The sequence below is a fragment of the Ornithodoros turicata genome, chromosome 2, assembly GCF_037126465.1.
Source record: "Ornithodoros turicata isolate Travis chromosome 2, ASM3712646v1, whole genome shotgun sequence".
In the NCBI taxonomy this organism is placed as follows: domain Eukaryota; kingdom Metazoa; phylum Arthropoda; class Arachnida; order Ixodida; family Argasidae; genus Ornithodoros; species Ornithodoros turicata.
Window position 1 is genome coordinate 84,056,837 of NC_088202.1, and position 18,918 is coordinate 84,075,754.

At 45.5% G+C, this 18,918-nt stretch overlaps 1 protein-coding gene and 1 long non-coding RNA gene across 2 annotated transcripts in view; both read right to left on the reverse strand.

Moving 5' to 3' along the window:
• Nucleotides 1-3,642: 3,642 nt before the first annotated feature.
• Nucleotides 3,643-4,249, reverse strand: LOC135383788 (uncharacterized). Its single transcript, XR_010420067.1, has 2 exons — nucleotides 4,175-4,249; nucleotides 3,643-3,757 (listed from the first exon to the last, which is right to left on the reverse strand). It is a non-coding gene; the product is annotated as an uncharacterized LOC135383788 (long non-coding RNA).
• Nucleotides 4,250-12,876: 8,627 nt separating this feature from the next.
• Nucleotides 12,877-18,918, reverse strand: part of LOC135384836 (uncharacterized) — a 105,307-nt gene continuing 99,265 nt past the window's right edge. The window contains exon 4 of the mRNA XM_064614020.1: nucleotides 12,877-13,106. Within this exon, the coding sequence (XP_064470090.1) occupies nucleotides 13,071-13,106 (36 nt within the window). The 3' untranslated portion in view covers nucleotides 12,877-13,070. The remainder of the gene's footprint in view (nucleotides 13,107-18,918) is intronic.

Here is an 18,918-nt window from a genome sequence, read left to right on the forward strand (position 1 = left end):
AACTGCAATGTTCGGAAAGGCTCTTCAATGCTGCAACGAAGTCACTAATTAACTCGCCTTTCATTCGAACTCGTGAATTGAAGCGAAACCTCTGGACAACTTCGGACATGTTTCCCAAGAACTTCCAGTACCTCGTCCAGCAACTTGTCTTGTGGCGTTGCCGGCTTGAGTAGGTCGCGAAGCAATGAATAAGTTTTCTGACCTCAACTGCTGAAGAAAATTGCCCCTTTTTTTTTATCATCTCCAATGTCATTTGCCTCGAAAAACGCCTGCAGTCGTTCGACGTAGGACGACCACTCGTCTCCCCCTCCTTCCAAGGGCTCGATTCTTCCAAACGTAGGCATGCTCACCTGAGCTCCCGCAATTGAATTTGAATATTTGGAAAGTGAACTTGAAGACTAGAAGTTGCTGTAGTTTTCGCCTCGTCGCCAATTTGTTATGAATGAGAAGACGGGGTATATACAGGGTATAGACGGGAATATAACACCTGTGTTTTGTCGCGCTCAATATGTAATCTACTGGAATCGCGGGTTTTGAGCTGAGTAGTGATAGATATAGCACTGATATAGCAGTTCTCGACCTAGTCTCTACAGTTCAACATGCTCGAGCCCATCGACGGATCGTCCGATCGGTCTTCCTCGACATCAAGCGCGCCTATGATACCGTCTCGCACATTTGTGTGCTGCATGCCTTGCGCTCGTTTGGAGTATCCGGTCGGCTCTTCATCTGGCTCCAAGACTTCCTTACGGACCGAACTGTCGCTGTCCGTACGTCCCAAGGCCAAAGCCCTCAGCATCCTGTTCCCCAAGGAGTCCCCCAAGGAAGCATTCTCAGCCCGACACTGTTTAACGTGGTGATGGCCGGCCTACAATCAGTAATTCCTCGCAAAGTGTCGTTCTCCGTGTATGCAGATGACGTCGCCCTTTGGACAGTAGGAAAATCACGCCCGGCTCTCCAGCGCCGCCTGCAGCTCGCTTTAAACAATATCCATACGTACCTGACGCACCTCGGGATGGACCTTTCACCCGAAAAGTGTGTCGAGCTCCCTTTCACGCGTAAAGCTATGGCCAATTTCCCACTTTGGCTTGGCTCAAAGAAGCTAGAACCAGTACGCTTTCACCGCTTCCTTGGCGTGGTAATCGACTCGGACTTGCGCTGGGCTCGGCACATTAAACACCTTGAAACTAAAGTGCAGCGATGGCTCCCCGCAATCCAACATCTTTCTGGCCCAGGATGGGGCTGTGATCAGCGTTCCCTGCTCGCGGTTCACGCGGCATTGGTGAGGGCAACTGTGCTTTACAGCCTTCCTATTCTGCACAGGATATCAACAACTTCATTAAATACGCTTCGGTCCCTGTTTGCTCGAAGCCTTCGTCGATGCCTCGGAGTTCCACGAATGGCTGAAACACGACAAGTACTGGCTGAAGCTGGTGAGCTCCCGCTTGAAGTTCTCCGTGAACGGGAAACGGCTCGGCACTACCTCCGTTTGCGTGCTCACATTCCCCGCCACCCGCTACTCAGGAAAATTCGATACCGCCCTGGAAGCGACTTCTATCGAGTAGCGCAGAGGACACGCCAGACTCTCACTGGCTTCATAACTAAGGACACTATACCGCCGGAAGCCCCCTGGTCTCTCCCGGTACCGCCCACGTTTGTACGCCTCCCAAACCTTCTGCAAAGAAGAGATCAGGTCCCCCCTCAAGTCCTCCGAGCCCATTTTCATGCTCTGGTAGACGAGAAGTTTTCTACGTTTACGGCAGCATATACTGATGGCGCATCCCGAAACAACAAGTCCGCCTCAGCCTTCGTCATTCCATCCGAAGGCGTCGTGCACGGAAGACGCCTTTCACATCCAACCTCCTCCACAGCTGCGGAACTCTATGCCATCCTTTTCTTTCTACAACACATCGCTGATTTTCCACCCCGGGAATGGGCAGTCTTTACAGACTCCAAATCTGCACTTCAAGCAATTGAAACTTCCGGCATACGAGGCCCATCCGCACCCCTAGTCACCGACGTGTTAATGGCTTACCACACTATCTACGCCGCAGGCCACAGGCTCGTTCTCCAGTGGGTTCCAGCCCATTGTGGTGTCGTGGGGAACGAGCAGGCCGACAGCGCCGCAGAAGCAGCACTCTCGTCTCGGAACCGGACCCGTATTGTTCTGCTCAGAGGAGACCGCCGTTCAATTCTGCGACGTCTAGTGACACCCCTGGCTTCCCGCCAACGGACAACCGACATTCTTCCCCCCTCTATGTTGAACAGAGTTGATCCCATGCTCGCTTTCCGCATGCCACGAAACACATCTCGTCAGGATGCTGCATTAATCCACCGCATGCGCCTCGATGTGGCCTTTACAGCTCAGTGACGTTACCGCTTGAGACAAATTGATTCTCCCACCTGTTGCCACTGTGGTGCTCTTGAGGATCTGGAGCACATTCTTCTTCATTGCCCTCACTACGAACCTTCCCGAATCACACTCTCCGAGTCTCTTCGTCAGCTGGACTCTCGCCCTTTCTCCCTACCGAAATTGCTTGGTCCCTGGCCCAATCCAGCCCAGAAACGCTCTGCGCTCAAAGCTCTTCTGACATTTCTGGACACCATCGGACTTCGATCGTTATTGTAAAGGGGCTCGTTATTTTATTCCCCCCATTCCACCAAGCACTGGGGTAGAGTATCGCCTGTTGCGATGAAACTCCCCACTCTCCAAGGCCGAAAATAAAGTTGTTGTTGTATAGCACTTGTTAACAATGGGCCGCTCAGGTTACATGCGACACGCACACGCACGATAAGATATCTCAGAAAACAATGGAAATCATGTATCGATAGTGTGAACAATGGGTTCCCAGGTTTCAATAACATGCGCCGCCAGGATAAGGTAACGGTTAACTCAGGTAAACAATGGGAACTCACGTGTCGATAGTGTTTGATGGGCACCTGGTTGCACATTTAATGACACTTAATAACACGCAATGACGTTTAATAACACGCAAGGACATGTAATAACACGCAAATGACATTTAATAACACGCAATAACATCCGATGACATTTAATAGCATTTTCCGATCGGGTTGACGTCACGATCAGTCCGTCACCTACGCTGGTTGCCGCGTCAGAGCGCCAGGTAGGTTTCCGACCATGTGTAGTTTTGGTTTCGGTTTGAAATTCCCACCAAGCGCCCTCTAGTTTTCAAGCATTGGCCGTCTGTAGTTTCGGTTTCGTTTGAAAAAACAAATGGATGTCGGGGCCCGCCACCTAGGTTGGTTGCCGCGCTAGAGCGCCAGCTAGGTTGGTTTCTGACCATGTGTAGTTTTGGTGTCGGTTTGAAATTCCCACCAAGCGCCCCATAATTTTCAAGCTTTGACCGTCTGTAGTTTCGGTTTCGGTTTTAACAAAATGGATGTCGGGACCCGACGCCAAGGTTGGTTCCCGTATAGTTTATGACCATGTGTAGTTTTAGTTTCGGTTTGGAATTCCTAGGTTTTGAATGGTTGCAGAAGCCCCCTTGTTTCAAGCTTTAGACCGTCTGTAGTTTCGGTTTCGGTTTGAAAAATGCGCGCGTGACAGCATGATTTTTTCCCCCATGCCACTGTGATAAGTACACCCAAATAATGATGTATGTCGGAGACCAGACAACAGTGTATATATTCCTTTTTTATTTTAGCACATTATTTTTCTACTCTTTTATTTAACTACCGAAGGACATGTTACAAATTACCAGATTCTTGTTTGGCATCATCCTTGTACAAAAGCAATCTGCAAAACAAAGGAAAACGAAACATCCTGTGAATGCTTTTCTCAATCAGAACAAAGTGTGGGACGGCTAAGATCTTGATCGGGTGCCACGCAACAACAACAAGCAGCATTATCAAAGAGTCGGCTAACGTTTCCATTTTTCCGATATGTCTCTCATACTGTGTCGTGCATTTGCGTTGGAGTACGGCCTTTGGACATGCCACACGCTAAAGCAAATAACCCGCTGACAATACTCTCAACAATCACTATAAAGTAGAGGTGTTCTATAGACATGCATTTCCAAACTTGTGTTGCTCATTGTGACAACAGCAAGCAACGAATCGAGAAACAGCGCATGACCGCGTATTGTGGTTACCAGCTGTGATGGTTTCGAAATAAAAATAACCAAAATGGCATAAGGGCGAGGGGTACACTCACATCTTGCATGACGAACTAGCACTGGGAACGGGACAGAGAGAAGAGGGTCGTCCATGGAGGTTCGTTCACAATCACCGGACTCAGTCTTCGACAGCTAGCTTAAAGACCCTTGATTTTTGTTTTATTTCAAGGGAAGGAGGGATCACGTGAATGCATCGTGGACAGCTTCTCCTTTCGCAGGAGCAGCATGTGAAATGCGATACCTCTTGCCGACACGCTCTTCTTTCTTCTTCTTTTTGTATGATAACACAAGCCGCGAAACACTGTGGCGGAGACACCCGTCTGGCTTTTTCCAAGTGCTCTTTGGGAACGCCAACCACACAAAAACATTATCGTCCTCGCAAGATGTGTTTTCGACTGCTGCACAAAGTAAATAGAGTTATATATGTGACAGTTGAATGAAATCGGTGCTTGATAGTGTACGTCAATAAGACGCTGTCGCTTTGTAGCACGTTGCATGATCTCGAAAGCGAGTGGAATACTAAAACGGTTTCACTCATTCTTACGTGACCGTTAGATTAGTAAACGAAGGATGTACCTTGAAACGAAAGAAAAAAAAAGAATCGACTGTATGAAGCGCGGAATACATTTCCTTTGGAGATTCCCAGATGATTTGATTTCGACGATTATTCGCTAATCGCTAGAACTTCAAACAGCACAATATTCGTCTCAACTTGAAATGGTTCCATAAAATGTGTCCTCTTGACTGCTGTTAAACTAATTTTAATAGGTCCTTTCGAGCAAAGGTATGCTTTCTGATTAGGCGGAGGTATCCAGTTTGGCTCTCACGTTTAACCATAACTTCTTCATTTTAATATCGAACACTTTTTCCTTGAAGTGCATGTAGCTTCTCGTAAGGAGAGCAAAATGGTATCAGCCGAAAATTGTCTAATGGTTCACGGCGCTTGATATGGTCATCGAGTTCAATGAATGTGGATACATGAGATGCTGAAACTCTCACAAATGAATTTCTGCTCTTCAATCATCGTTGATCCAAACGATGCAAATCCTACCAGATATGAACACAAGGTGTCAAATAGAACTCTGTTAGCGTCCCGATATGTATGCGGCTGACATATGGGTGATAGTGAGTATAATCGGGAAAAAATGGTTAAACATATAACCAGACCGCGATCTGTAAATATATGATAGTCAACATTTCAGCAGGTTAGGTTTAGTAGGTTCTCCCCTCATCTCTATGTTGTCGATCTATAAGAAAGCATTCAATTAGGTCCAAATTACGATCTTTATCAATTGATAGATTTGAAATGATAGCTTCCCAACTCAATGTCGAATAATTATCTTGGATGATATAACATAAGATATTGGTTGGCGTGCCTTATCCATCCTGGGGGTGTGCTAGCTGTTCACTTCATCGATTTCTAATAGCATATAATAATTGATTCCTTACACATACCTACTTGCGAATCGTTCACATGTTGCTATATGTTGGTACATATAGCTACATTTGATTATCACGAATATGGAATACTTAATTCTCTTGTGAGTGTCTGTATGGCTTGAAATGGGATAGTATCTATTCTTTACACGTGTTGTCTAGAATGTCTTATAGAAATGGTTTGCCCGCGTGTGGACATTGAGTCTATCCACCATGTTCGCCTGTTAATGTATGATTTCTATCGTTTCTTGCGTTAACTATTTACAATTATTGCTAAGATTGGTTGCAGGTGGATCTATCCCTGTCTCTCGAGAAAAAGATGGAGGTTACATATTTGAGTATCAGATGTCCTATAATAAAAAAATGAATTTGATTTGATTGTCATCGTATGGATTGAAAACATCTTATTGAAGCTAAAAGCCGTGTCCCTGATGTAAAATAATTATCGCTGGCTTTGAAGCTAAAAGCCGTGTCCCTGATGTAAAATAATTATCGCTGGCTTTGATTTCATTCTTCAGATAGAAACATAGTGGTCGTGGTTTGTCGTTTTCATAGACTGCTTGAGTCTCACTCCTCTGCCTCTGTCGATTTCTTGGTGACTGCCTAATATGCTGTGAGAGACTTGTTCTGGGTGGTCGGTTTCTATCATAAAGAATAGTTATTTCTAGCATTGATTTTTTTATTTTTTTAGATATTAAGTTGTGGTATAGAAAATTCACTGATTGGTCTGCTGGACCTCTGGGGATTGATTCCTCTGTCGTAGAATAATTACAGTTAGCTCTGATTTTATTCCCTAGATGTGACAAAAAAGTGTGGTGTAGATAACAAAATATTTTTACTCGTGCTTTACTTGTGCTTACCGTCATGTCATACGATGCCAAATAAAGTTTAACTTGATACATTCGAATTGGTAACTGAGTCTTAATAGTTAGCCTGGATGACCTGATGCAACATCGAATCGATATTGTAAGGAATGGGAGTATGCAACGTACATAACTCTACAATTTCTATAATATCTAGGGAATATAATCAGAACTAACAACAATTGTTCTATATCAACCCTCCCAGCAATAGGCCATCCATCCAAACGCTCACTTTTCTATGTCACAACTATTTTTCAATATCTGAGAAGGAAAATCAATGCTAGCACCAAGTATTCTTTATCATAGTAGCCGACCAGCTACAATCAATCTCTTGTACCATATTATTTCAGTCATCAAGGAATCGACACAGGTGAGACTCAAGCGGTCTATCAAACGAAGAACAACCACCACTATGTTACTATCTGAGGAATAAAATCACAGCAAGGGATAATTGAGTCTCTGTATGCAATACGGGGATAAGTCGAAAATCCCAAACCGAGAAAACTGCAAGTGAATATTTGGTAAAGTAGTTGCAGATAAGTTCCCTCGAATAACGCAAATGTAAAATGTGTAACATATATGCGTGTGTCTACTCTACATGCATGTCCCGTTAGCGTCCTTTCTGAGCCTGTGATTTAGCAGAGATTGAACAAAATCCAGGAGCATGACATATCCCCTTTTTCTATATAACAAAGCACGCACAGGGCTTTCGTGCAGGAAAAAACACTTTTCATGAGTCGGACTTTCATGGTGACGGCAGGATGGCCGAAGTTACCTTTGTGCAGTGGAGCAGCCTAGATCGTGATTATCGTGCTGCTAAACGAGCATAATCTTGAAAATAATGTTCTGTATGACCAGCAAAACATGACGTATTAGTATAGTGCGCACGTTTTCCGATTAAAACGCTCAGTAGCACTGCTGACACTGTTACGTGAGGTAGGAAGAACATGTTTTTCGATCGGAAGTCCAAGTTGATTTCTGCACCCAAGCAAAATTTAAGCTACACCATTTCTACGCATGTGTAGAAAAGGGGTATGATCTGAATGTCCATCCCATTGACACACATGCATTTGCCGTTTCTTACCCACCTGTTGCGAGTCAATAAATTGCAATACTGTCCTAAATTGTCTTTGGCAGGTAGATAATGGTATGTAGATATCATTGCAACAAAAACACTAAAAGGGGATAATTTGACTTATCCCCTTATTGCACATAGAGGTTCAATCATTTTATGTGAAAAGCACAAGCTTTAATTCCGAGAAGCGATTCTCAATCAACATGCTGGCAATTAACTATTATAGTATGTTGCTAATATTATCCGAAACGATCGACTGCACAACACAACACAGGATGGATAAAGCAGCATAAACAACATGCTGCATAATGTAAAAACCCGAGACTAGGGAACACGAAAGGACAGACACAACATGAAGTCGTTTCGTGTTCCCTAGTCTCGGGCTTTTACATTATGCAACATCTTCACCAGCTCGCTTTGCTTCCTAGACTTTTTTTTTTCACTGTCATAAACAACATGTTATATATTTTCATCGCGGTTAATTACGACTCTATGAAGCGCGGAATACATTTCCTTTGGAGTTTCCCAGATGACTTGGTTTCGACCATTATTCGCTAAAACTTCAAAGAGTGCAATATTCGTCTCAACTTAAAATGGTTCCACTCCTGACTGGTGTTAAGCTAATTTTGATAGGTCCTTTTCCAGCAAGGTGTGCTTTCTGATTAGATGGAGGTGTCCAGTTTGTGCTATATCTATCACTACTGAGCTGCTTGTGAAATGTGGGACTTTGTTGGCGAACTGAAAGAATTCAAGGACGAAGGGCTCTACAAGGACGAGATACGCACGTGTCTTGCATAAATCGGGGACCGGTTGGCGGCGAGGTAAGTCGTCCAGCTGTGACATCGAATGGCGCGCTTCAATTTAGGCTCCTCTTAATGGCCAAACTCTCTATAAACGATTCGAGTGCCATTCTGTTATTTCTGAAGATGATACTGGAATCAACCAACTTTCCTGGGTGGTATACACCGACTCCAAAGCCGCACTGCATCGTTTAGGGTGCAGTGGCTTTAGGGTGCAGACGGCTGCAGTGGCTCACCGCAAACCTAAAGTCGGTTCCAGCATACTATCAAGAGGTCGTAGGCGATCCTATCTGTAAGTCGCCGCCACCTGCTGCGCGACCTGGTTCGCACCATGGCCGCTCAACAGAACTGTGTCGTCCAGACATTTCGGAGTGGACATTCCTCAGCACAATACGACTTATTCATAAACGCTGCCATCTCGTGGCGGCGACTGGCGGCGGCGCCATGTTTGAGCATACAGGCGGACGTGCTATGTGCGGTTTCCTGCAGCGGAATCAACAGGACAGTCGGCATTCTCGAAATTCGAGCTTTTTAGGATGCCAGGCGAGCAGGAAGAATGGGCAGCCGAGCTCACGAAGCTGCCGTTTCTTACGGACAACTTTGCTGTTGCCTTCCACAACGGGCAAACAGGGTCGGATAAGCGCGCCAGAGAAGGCTGACTGTTGACACAAGAAGGCTGACTGTTCACACAAAGAAAGAGGAATAGCACCCTTCTTGGAGACACGAAAGCCAGACTTTCTGTGATTATGTGGCTATTTCTTCGCGTGTTGTGTCGTTTTCCTTAATGATGCAAAGGCAACAGCGCACTAGAAGGAGCACATTGCTTTTGCACTGAAATCTGATATGTCGTACTTGGTTACCTGCTTGGTACACAGCTCCTTTTTAAAAATAATTATAGCAACAGTGGCCCAATCTGACAAGCACCACTAGGCAGTGCACAAAGGTAATTTTCCAGTCATTTTCCTGTCATTTTCCAGTTTTTTGTTTTTTTGGCAGCGCGCTTCCACTGGAAATTAAACACTTCTGCACATAAATGAAGTCCTCTGTAGCTCGCGTGCAGCATATAGACATACTTCTGAAAGAAGCTGCCGTCCCGTGACACGCGAAACAACCGCGATCTAAGCATGATCTGTCCGTGATCGTGTCACGTGCATTTTTAATTATTCAGAGGCAATAACAGCTAACTGAAGACTTACCTTCTCGGGGGCCAACACTGCCCTTTTGTGTGCACAATGGCACGGAACAGTAGTGGGGCATTGCCGGTGAGCTTCCCGGGTGCCGCGTTGTTGGCGATAGGGAACGTGGCGAAAACCGAAACCACAGGAGGCTCTACTCAAACATGGCGCGTAAACGTAGTCTCAGTCTTCGCACATAGATGGCGCGCACTTATGAATAAGGAGTATTGACACCACACAGCCCTTCATTACGCCAAGCAGACTTACTTATCACTGCATGTCCATTGTGCCACTGAGCACAGACTTTACCCCTTTGTTCCGCTATAGGTTGGGCCTCAGCAACACAATGCTGTACACAACCTGCGCCGTCCCGGCCACAATTGAATTTATCCTCTCAGGACAACACGGGAACGACAACACTTATGCGCCAACTAAAGACCATCGATCAGACACTATTCGGTATATCCAAGATTCAGGGACCTTCGTGCAATCCCACTCATCAGCGTTGGGCTCTTTGATCACTTATGGCGTTTCTCACAGTCACCAGCCTACTGGACAAACTCCAGCCGTTGCCCTGATACCTTCGCTGGCTAAATCGTCAAATCATATCAACGTACGTGCACTGGGGTTGTGTGATGCAGCCTAAGCAAAAAACAACAACTTTATTTTATGATAATGACTGGGGAGTTTCATCGCCAGAGGCGAAACTCTACCCCATTGCTGGTGGTAATATGGTGCAATGGAATAATGAGCCATCTCACAGTGAGGACCATGGGCGTTCCCATCCCGTTTTCAAGGGGGCAAAGTGCTTCCATGGGGGGGGAGGGGGGCATACATTCAACCCCCTCCCTTACCACATATCTTTTTCTGGAGGCGGACGTTGCGGACTGTGCGGGTGTTCAGAGGTTCCTATTATGACGCCTGAGAATAATCATTACGACCTATGACTAATCAGCGCACTATTTTCAGACGCAACCTTCAATCTCCAGGGGGCACAGCCCCCTCCCCCCTATCGGTACGCCCATGGTGAGGACCGAAGTCCTACGGTGTCCAAAAAGGTCAGAAGTACGTACTTTGAGTACGAGTGCTTTGAAGTCGTACTTTGAGAGCAGAGCGTTGGTGGACTGGATTTGGCCATAGACGAAGCAATTTTGACAAAGTGAGGGGGCGAGAGCCCAACTGATTAAGATACCCTGAATGTGTGGTTCGGGAAGGCTAGTAGTGCGGGCAATGGAGAAGGATGTGCTCTAAGTCTTCCGGACCACCATAGTGACGGCATCTGGGAAAGCCCACTTATCTCAAGCGGGAACGCTACTGAGCCGTAAAAGCCACATTGAGTCGCATCCGATGAATTAATGCAAGTCTTGACGAGAGGTGTTTCGTGGCATCGGGAAAGCGAGCGTTAGATAAACTCTTGTAAGCATAGATGGGAGGAGAATATCATTTGTCCATTGACGGGAAGCAAGGGGTGCCACTACACGACGAAGAATCAAATGACGTTCTTCTCTCAGCAGTACGGTACTCGTCTGTCTCCGAGATGAGAGAGCTGCTTCTGTGGCGCTGTCACCCTGTTTCTCCACGATACCACAATGGGCTGGAACACACTGGAGAAATAGCGTGCGTCCTGCTCTGTACACATGCTGGTAGGCCATTAACACATCCGTCACTAGGGGTGCGAACGAGCATCGTATACCTTGTTTCTCAATAGCTTGCAGTGCAGATTTTCAGTCGGTGAACACTGTCCATTCTACCGGGGTAAAATCAACTGTGTGCTACAGAAAGAATAGAGTGGCATAGGGTTCTGCAGCTGTTAATGAGTTTGGATGCGATAGGCGTCGTCTTTGCACTACGCCTTCAGGTGGTATTACAAATGCCAAGGCAGACTTGCCATTTGTGGCAGCGCCATCCGTGTATACTGCTGCAAAAATGGAAAATTTCTTTTCTACCAGGGCATAAAAATGGGCTCAAAGGACTTCAGGGGGAACTTGGTCTTGCGTCGGGCGAAAACCCGAAAGACTCACGAAGATGGGAGGGTCTGGTAGAGGCCTAAGGGATTCCGGCGGTGTCACGTCCTTAGTTATACGAAGTCAGTGAGGCTCGGGCGTGTCATCTGTGCCACTCAATGAAAGTCGCTTTCAGGGTGGTGGCGAATTTTCCTGAGGAGCGGGTGAAGGCGATTGTGCGCACGCAAACGGAGGAACTGCCGAGCTGTTTCACGTTCACGTCATGTCGTGCCGCTGTCTGATGCCGCTGTGCTGCGCTGATGCCGATGTGATGCCGCTGTCTCAACGCCCACCAGACGAAGAAGGTCGAGCGCGGCACTGCTAGCTGCTTACACCTAAAGTCCGTGGATTGGGAAAAGTATAGCGACATCTTTTTCCCTTTTCCGCCGCGACCGTGGACCTTTAATGGCGGCCACAGCATAGGTTTGCGTGGTACAGCTCCGGTCAACCTTAAAACCTCATTTTCCAGCGCGATAACAGCCACCCTTGGGGCACTGGGGGAATGTCAAGTGAACAAAATCCTCGCGTTAAAGTAACAGGATAATTTTGTGCAATTAAGATTTCCTAATATCCCCAACGGTTGCTGTAATCGCGCTCGGGAACGAGACTACATTTTTTCCAGTGTTATTATTAAGGTTGACCCGAGTTGTGCGACCGCCATGCAAGGTCCAAGGTAAAGGCCGCGAGATCAAGGGATGGCGGTACTTTTCCCAATTCAGGGACTTTACTTAAACCCTTTCACAAGGAAAGGAAACAAGGGGGGCGTGTCAGCACTCGTGACACGGGTGCTACGCGTATCAGTGCCGGTATCAGTCTCCGATAATCCCCCACACGGTATACCTCTTAATACATAGAAATATGTAAAATGATTGATTTAATTGTGTAAAAAAAACGTGCGACCATGCTTTCATATATATATGAAATATTTTTATTGCTCCTAGCGCCTGGTCAAGTTTAGCGAAGAAGGGTAAACGTACAAGTCCCGCAAAGCATAATCACGATACTGATTTCTTCGTGCTCTTTTCGCTATTGGAGGCACCGCATATCCGTGCTTGGAAGATCCGGGCAAGTTGAAACGCGTCTGTAAAATTCTTTTAAAACCACGAAAATATGGGACGGCAAACTGAAAAACTGTAAATATGTATACGCCTACACGCATACATTGGTCCCAAGCAGAAATAGGTTGTAGATTACTTATCATTAAGGGGAAAAGAGTACCAAAAGACATTGAACACTGTTCGCTGATTCAAAGTCTTTGAAGAGCATTTCACCCTAAGTCATTTGTGTTTTTCTAGGCTTAAATTTGATAAACAGAAACTTCATAGAAACCAGCTAAGTGATTTCAGTACGACAGCCACCCCAGTAAAGGTAACAGAATAGACCGACATAAAACACTACTCCACTTTATTGTCGCTCTTACACATCTCAAGCATTATCAACTACAAAATGGAGAAACAAAAGAGGATCTGATCTAGATTGTCGTTCGTTGAAGGGCACACATTTACTAAAAGCAAATAAATAATGCTAGAAACGCTTCCACGTAGTCATCTGTGGTTGAGTCCTTGGTCGTCCAGGCAGGTATTACCTCTCCCGGTCATCCTCACCTGGAGACATAATCTGCAAAAAGTAACACAAAACGTCACTATTTAATTTATTTTGTCTACTTCATAAAAACAGTGACTGGTTTACACTCCCAGATAGGTACATGAAACATAAAGATTAAATGAAAAGCACAATGACCAAAGGTCCTCTGTGTGACGATATCACGCCTGTTGACATGCTAGACATGCTTTCGGTATGCTAGGCAGTGCTATGGTGAGTCCAGCCTAGCGTAGAAGAGACTATTGGTAATTAAAAGCGGTAAAAACCTTGACAATGCGGAGACTTAAAAACGAACACAAACAACACACTCTTATGGATCATAAGACCAGTGGTGTTGTGTATTGAGGAGCAAGGCCTGCGGTCGTTCAAAATGGTCCGAGATTAACTGCAGCGCCATGACGATGCCCGTACAGCACTGAAGCAGATGTGCAGGGGAAGAAGTTAGACAACGGTTAGCTCAGGAACCACCTAAACGCATGCTGATTCATGCTCTCTCGGAGACGCATCTGTGAAAATGTGTATTGTTTCTCTCTGATTGTGTGTAAGCTGAAGACTGCATAACCCTTTCGCGGAATGCGCATCAAGAGCGGCGAGCAGGATGACGACTGACAATGACAATGGGGGGGGGGGGGGTGTTCGAAGAGACAAATCGTTTTACAATAGGGTAGCCAAGCGCTTTGGGGCTTCGCAGAAATAAAGCGCCGTCACCACGAATGCTGAGAACACAAACAGTGTTTCGCGCATACACAATGACGATTCCGCATTAAAAACGATAAAACACAAGTGAAGGGAGTACACTAAGAGACGGCACAGACAAGGCACCGGGCCCTGGGTCAGAACATTCCCAAGGCACTGGGTCCGATTCCGAGATTCTTTGGAGCAATTGGGCATACTAAACTACTCTTTTCGTACCACGACGAATAGGGCGCAGTTGTTCAATTTCGACGTTCACGCCACTATACTTAGAAGATGCCGAGGTGATCTTCGATGACGGGGTAGCGTACTCCCATTAATGATCTGAAGTAACCTAGTGAGGTAACACCGTAAACATTTCGTCTACCCCTGTTTCAAGCTGACGTCTGTAGGCACCCGAACTCTGTGCATAACTGGACGCCCTCGCGGAAGGGAAATGTGCACTGGAACGTGATTACTTTCCACAGATTCACAGCTCGCCGTCCAGGACACCGGACCGGGCACCTTAAGAGACGTGCAAGCATCTGCTGCATGTGTGACCCTTGAGAAACGTCACTGGTCCGTCGTTTAACCCCATCCGTCATGCATGTGTCATCCATGAGCTCATACTCCCCCACGTATCTGAGTGGATATACGCTCCCCATAGCAGATTGTGAGCGCTAAAGCCACCACAAAGAATATACTGCTCAGGGCATTCAGAGAAGAGATATCTCCTTTGCTGCAAGAGACACCGACACGGGGCACGATATAGCATCTTGTTGCATTACCCTTCTCTACGCACAGAGGTATGATATGTGACGTCTTGCGAACCGCGCAGCACTATATCACGTCTATACGCTAGGGCAGAAACACGGAAATTGAGTGACATACGCACATTCCCCAAAACTGCCCCCGAGTTTAGGTGCAGCGCTCCTCATACCGTAACCCTTTGCCTCCCGCGGATACGTGGACGTACACAGCCAGGCATGCGAATGTGTGAATGGCATGTGAATGTGTGGAAGGTCGTTAAATACGAATTCGCAAAGCAGAAAAATAGTAACGGGCGCCGCATCACTGCTTGTGGGAAACACTACGTGGAAATAGAACGCGGTATTTTTACTCTATCCATATACGCACTCTCATTATTGGACTTGCAGCCTCAAGAGAGGTCTTGTGTACCACGTCGGCCAGGACCCGAGAGGTATTTAATTGGTGCACTGTGTATGACATGTGATTGTGATGGATAAATGAAGATTTTGCAGCACACATATTTTCCTATAGGGCACGCTCATGAGATTGAGTGTGTCGTTCAATCAAAGAATGGGACACAGAAGTCTTCGATATACGAAGACACAAGTCTTCATATATCGTTTTTTTTTTTTTTTTTTTTGCTTGGTAAACGTCCTCATAAGTTTCAACAGTTTGTCTATCTAAGGTTAAACATTCCACAAAAGGATTATTGTTCCCGTGCCGTGCCAGTGTTGACATGACAACATCAATCTAGCCTAGAATTCGTACATCTGAAATCGAATCCAAGTACCGCACATTCCAATATGGAGGCAGCCACATTTAACTGGCCAACGGACAAAGACCCTATTTCCATATTTTTCACTTCCCAGCCTCCGACGACGAACATCCTACAAGTGTATTTCTTTCGTTCATGTTTGCGGCATCAGAGTGACAATCAACCACACGCATTTGGTCAAGCATGTAGTACGTGTACATGTATGCATATACAACGCATGCTACACACTACCCAAGTGACCGTTAATGTACTTTGCAAACAAAGCATACTATAGAGTACACTAATGAACGCTAATGTGTGCTTCATGGGGCGCACAAAATATGTGCCACCTGCAGGCGACCTCAGGTTTCGTATGTTCCATTTTTACGATGTGTACAATCTCTAAAATATTAGCCTCGTAGCTACAGTTACAAGGTTGTGAACGGATTGCTGTTAAGTAGGCAAGCAAAGTATTTTTTGTGCGTGAACGAGTCTTGTATTACGGACATTTCCTTCAGTTTCTAGTACCTTAATTCACCGCCTCACGTTTGTTTTCTTTTGCCTTTTTTCAGTGCTGCTCATGTGCGGCTGCTCATGTCGAGAACCCACGTTGGAAATACACAAACCCACAATATATCTTAGCATAATCGTTTCATTTTATGTCTCACACACTGCTGGTCAAAATGTATTTTTACAGCGGATGTACAATTGCATTAGCATGACCTCTCTGTTATTCAGAGCGTGTCGTTCAGAGCGGTTGTTAGTATGCGCTTTTGACCTGCAACGTCGTGTAAACGGAATGTTTAACTGATTGTGACATCGTCCAGTGCTACTTTAAATAGGTCGGAACTTCGCCATGGACTCCACTTTGATGGATTATTTGTTCGCCAAAGAATATGTTTGGAATGTGACAACCTCTGCGGCCAACGGGAAGAAACAGTCTTATTGGTTTTCTGTAAACTTGTTTCCCATTACTGCTCTGCGCAGTACCAGACTGTTGTCTCTAGACATACGCATTGTTGACAACGGACCTAGGCGTCTTTCCTTCCTTTCTGTCGTTTCATTCGCATCCTGTATCGCGCCATTGTGCTACATGTTGTATAATTAGTGAATGATCATGTGAAGATTTTGCTTCTTGATAGTTAAACATTATACCAATTAGAACAAAACAAAGGCAGGACACACACGAAAGTTTCACTGACTTGTTTACAGTGCAAAGGCAAGGTGGCTGCGTTGCCGACGGGGTTAAAAAATAGATAAATAAAAGTCGGGACTCGCTGACTCATAACATCATCAAAGTGAAATCATGGGACATAACTTAGGTACTACATGTGGTGACGTTGTTGTTTCTGCTTTCTCTCTCTCTCTCTCTCTCCGTGTCATTGTGTTGTCCCTCGGTGAAGTGAATAAAGCGAGAAGGACCTCTTGGGGTCACCGATACATTCGTAAGATACAACGCCGGATGACGCACTAACTCAGCACTTTATATGCAACGACATCTGCAGTCGAAACTCCTGTTCCTTATTTCGCAGCGGCATTTCGTAGACAGGACACATTGTATAAAGCGTGGATTTTTGTGGCTTTCAGAAAGGGGGCGTCTCACGCACACACTCGTTCAATGAAAAACACACACTTGGATAGCTGCATCGCAGGTTCTGATACTTTGTGTACATATAAAAAACATGACTTCAATAGTGAAAGGGTAGAAAATCTGCGAACCGGTAAGGAAATGCAAAGGGAAGGGCTTTAGGGAACCTCCGATATTTCGAACAGAGACTGTTCTCCTAGGCGCCATCTTGATCATTGGCATGGTACATATAGGGTTAAGGATCACGTGTGAAAGTTTTATGGGGTCAGCAGCATGGGGAAAAATCCCATACTTTCACAACTAAGGCGAACAACCTTTGTCCTTGAGGAGCTTCGTTGGGGTGCGAAAGTAGGTTGGGTGAATGGCTGCATCTTTGTAACAAAGCTGGCTAGAAAACACTAGGGGTTTGAGGAGGTTTCAGAAGCACGCAAGTATTTCTTTTTAGTGTATGTATTCATAGTGTTGCCGTGCAATAGATGAAGAAAGTATTGACCATACAAACAGCAACAACGCTGATATCTCTATCTATATATCTACAGCTCTATTACAAAGATTTCCTCCCCACTCCTTCCGCACCCCAACAAAGCTCCTCACGAAGACAGGTTGTTCACCTGAGTTGTAAATAATTTTATTTCCCTATTCACGCATTCTGGTGACCCCACAACAATCAATGAACCCTTTATCACATCATCCTTAACCCTGTAGATACCATGCCAATCACGATATCTGTGTCTAGAAGAACAGTCTTGGCTCGAGATATCGGCGGCTCTCGTCCTGAGCCTCTTGCCTTAACATGTCTCCAATAGAGTTTATTCACTGACGTCGCCCCTCTAGATGGCACTAGCTTCGAAAGGCCGCCGCCATGATGTAGGCCTGGCAAATTTTGGTTTCGGTTTTCATTCGCCGCCACATGTTTTGCCTGAATCGCGAATGACGTCTTTTTGTGACGTTAAGTGAGGGCGGAAAGATCGACGTCACTGTCGCTCTTTTGCCGACCACTTGTGCTTCGCAGCAGACGGCGGAGGTAAAATAGTTATGTCTGTGGCGCGCGCTGCGATTACTTTTGTGCTTCATCATTAGTTCGAGCGGATCATATAGAGATCAGGCTATAATATCACAATTGCAATGTGATCCTAAAGTCGATAATTAAAAAGTTGATTGAAATATCTCTGTTAAGTGGTCCCCTAATTGAGAAAACAATACGGCTTCCTACTAGCAGCCACGTCGAGTAATCCAATGGCAAAAGTAAGTCCACTTTTTATGAAAACAAATTTTTGCAGCTAAAAAGACACATATAGGGTGCAATGGATTTGGATATTCCTAAAGTCCACCATACATAGGTCTTTTCGTCTTCCTTGTCACTCTAGGCTGCTCATGTCCTGTGTTGATTAAGACTACATTGAATACTTATAGCTTTGTACCGAATGTCAAATCTACCAAATTTCCCAAATTTATCCTAGCTTACTTACTTAAAAACAATAAAACTCCCGTGCCGGGGAGACCTAAGGACTGGCTATATACTAGCTACACTTGGTCATCGCACTGTTAAGCGTGCGGCACACAGCCCAGTGCCGCGTTTTTCGGCAGGTTTCTCCTGGCTTTTCTCCTCGTTCAGCGACTGTTAACCAACCAGAAAATTAGCAATATTGCGTTTGACAGCGCTGGAGTCATGAGCAGCGAATATTTCGCTGTAGCAATTGCATGTAGATCGTGCGAAGAGTAAGCAGGGGTGAAACTGCGCAGAATATGATGTTCCCACTTTAATCCTACACTCTAAATAATTTTACACCTTAAAGGGTGTAAAAGAACATGTGCATGGCGCACACCTTTGAAGGTGTAACGGAACACCATCAAGAAATCAAGGGTGTAATTGTATGGAAGGGTGTAATGTAACCTGCAGACCATAGAAGAGGCAGCTGGAAATTATTACAGCTTCACTGCGAAAATATAGTGTTTCTAGTTTTTACAGAAGGCACATGCTTGGTAGTTTGGAGTGTCATTGTGGCTATCTTGGCATCACTCTTCGATCACAGCCATGCAAAATATTCTTTAAAAAGTCAAGA